Source organism: Entamoeba dispar, genomic scaffold, assembly GCF_000209125.1.
Source record: "Entamoeba dispar SAW760 scf_1105229463233 genomic scaffold, whole genome shotgun sequence".
NCBI lineage: Eukaryota > Evosea > Mastigamoebida > Endamoebidae > Entamoeba > Entamoeba dispar.
In genome coordinates this window covers 1-1,412 of record NW_001855590.1, presented here as the reverse complement: position 1 = coordinate 1,412, position 1,412 = coordinate 1, and the positions used below count along the sequence as shown (strand labels likewise).

The 1,412-nt window shown below is 24.6% G+C and overlaps 2 protein-coding genes across 2 annotated transcripts, besides 4 other annotated features; both read right to left on the bottom strand.

The window, feature by feature from the left end:
• Window positions 1-55: 55 nt before the first annotated feature.
• EDI_176120 (uncharacterized protein) lies at window positions 56-460 on the bottom strand (the record flags this gene model as incomplete). Its single annotated transcript, XM_001740819.1, has 2 exons — window positions 56-388; window positions 413-460. The coding sequence occupies 2 exons, from the start codon at window positions 458-460 to the stop codon at window positions 56-58; spliced, it is 381 nt and encodes a 126-aa protein (XP_001740871.1).
• Window positions 187-232: a microsatellite.
• Window positions 459-593: a microsatellite.
• Window positions 576-758: a microsatellite.
• A 170-nt stretch (window positions 759-928) lies between these two features.
• On the bottom strand, window positions 929-1,261 carry EDI_176110 (uncharacterized protein; the record flags this gene model as incomplete). Its single annotated transcript, XM_001740818.1, has 1 exon — window positions 929-1,261. A coding segment is annotated over one exon (333 nt), but the record flags the coding sequence as incomplete, so codon positions are not given.
• Window positions 1,060-1,105: a microsatellite.
• Window positions 1,262-1,412: the final 151 nt, after the last annotated feature.

The following is a 1,412-nucleotide window of genomic DNA, read 5'->3' as shown; positions in this document are numbered from 1 at the left end:
CCATTATCAGATAAGTACATAAGTACAGAGGTGGATGATATCTAGAACACATATATCAAAAGTAAAGATAATAAAAGGTAGTAAAGGTAGTAAAGGTAATAAAGGTAATAAAGTTAATAGGGATAGTAAGAATATAAGGAAAGGAAGTAGTAGTTACATAGTATAAAACACTATAAGTAGTATAAGTAGTATAAGATAGTATAAAATAGTATAAAATAGTATAGATAATATAAAAGAATAGAGTGTACACTAAAAGTATAATAAAAGGAATATATAAGTTTAATAGATGTAAAAATATAGTAATAGATGTCATATAGATGTACAAAAAGGTGGGAACGGTGAGTATCGAACTCACGACCTTAAGATTATGAGACTTACGCTCTACCAACTGAGCTACGTTCCCTATTCAAACAATAACATAGAATAAAAACAAAAATAGATATAATAATAGTGGAAACATATAATAATAGTGTATATCTATATTAATAGGTTATAGTGTATAAAGTATAGATATAATAATAGTCTATAAAGTATAAAGTATAAAATATAAAATATAAAGTATAAAATATAAAATATAAAGTATAAATATAATAATAGTCTATAGTCTATAGTCTATAAAGTATAAAGTATAAAGTATAGATAATAGAATAGTGTATAGTCTATAAATAATAAAAATAATAATAGTATATAAAGTATAGTGTATAAATAGAATAGTGTATAGTATATATAATATAAATAGGATAAGTATAATAGTATAGATAAAGGTGTATATATAATATAAGGATAAGTTATAGATAAAAAGACGAGCATAGCAGGGATCGAACCTGCAATCCTCAGATCCGAAGTCTGATGCGTTTCCATTGCGCCATATGCCCATTATCAGATAAGTACATAAGTACAGAGGTGGATGATATCTAGAACACATATATCAAAAGTAAAGATAATAAAAGGTAGTAAAGGTAGTAAAGGTAATAAAGGTAATAAAGTTAATAGGGATAGTAAGAATATAAGGAAAGGAAGTAGTAGTTACATAGTATAAAACACTATAAGTAGTATAAGTAGTATAAGATAGTATAAAATAGTATAAAATAGTATAGATAATATAAAAGAATAGAGTGTACACTAAAAGTATAATAAAAGGAATATATAAGTTTAATAGATGTAAAAATATAGTAATAGATGTCATATAGATGTACAAAAAGGTGGGAACGGTGAGTATCGAACTCACGACCTTAAGATTATGAGACTTACGCTCTACCAACTGAGCTACGTTCCCTATTCAAACAATAACATAGAATAAAAACAAAAATAGATATAATAATAGTGGAAACATATAATAATAGTGTATATCTATATTAATAGGTTATAGTGTATAAAGTATAGATATAATAATAGTCTATAAAGTATAAAGT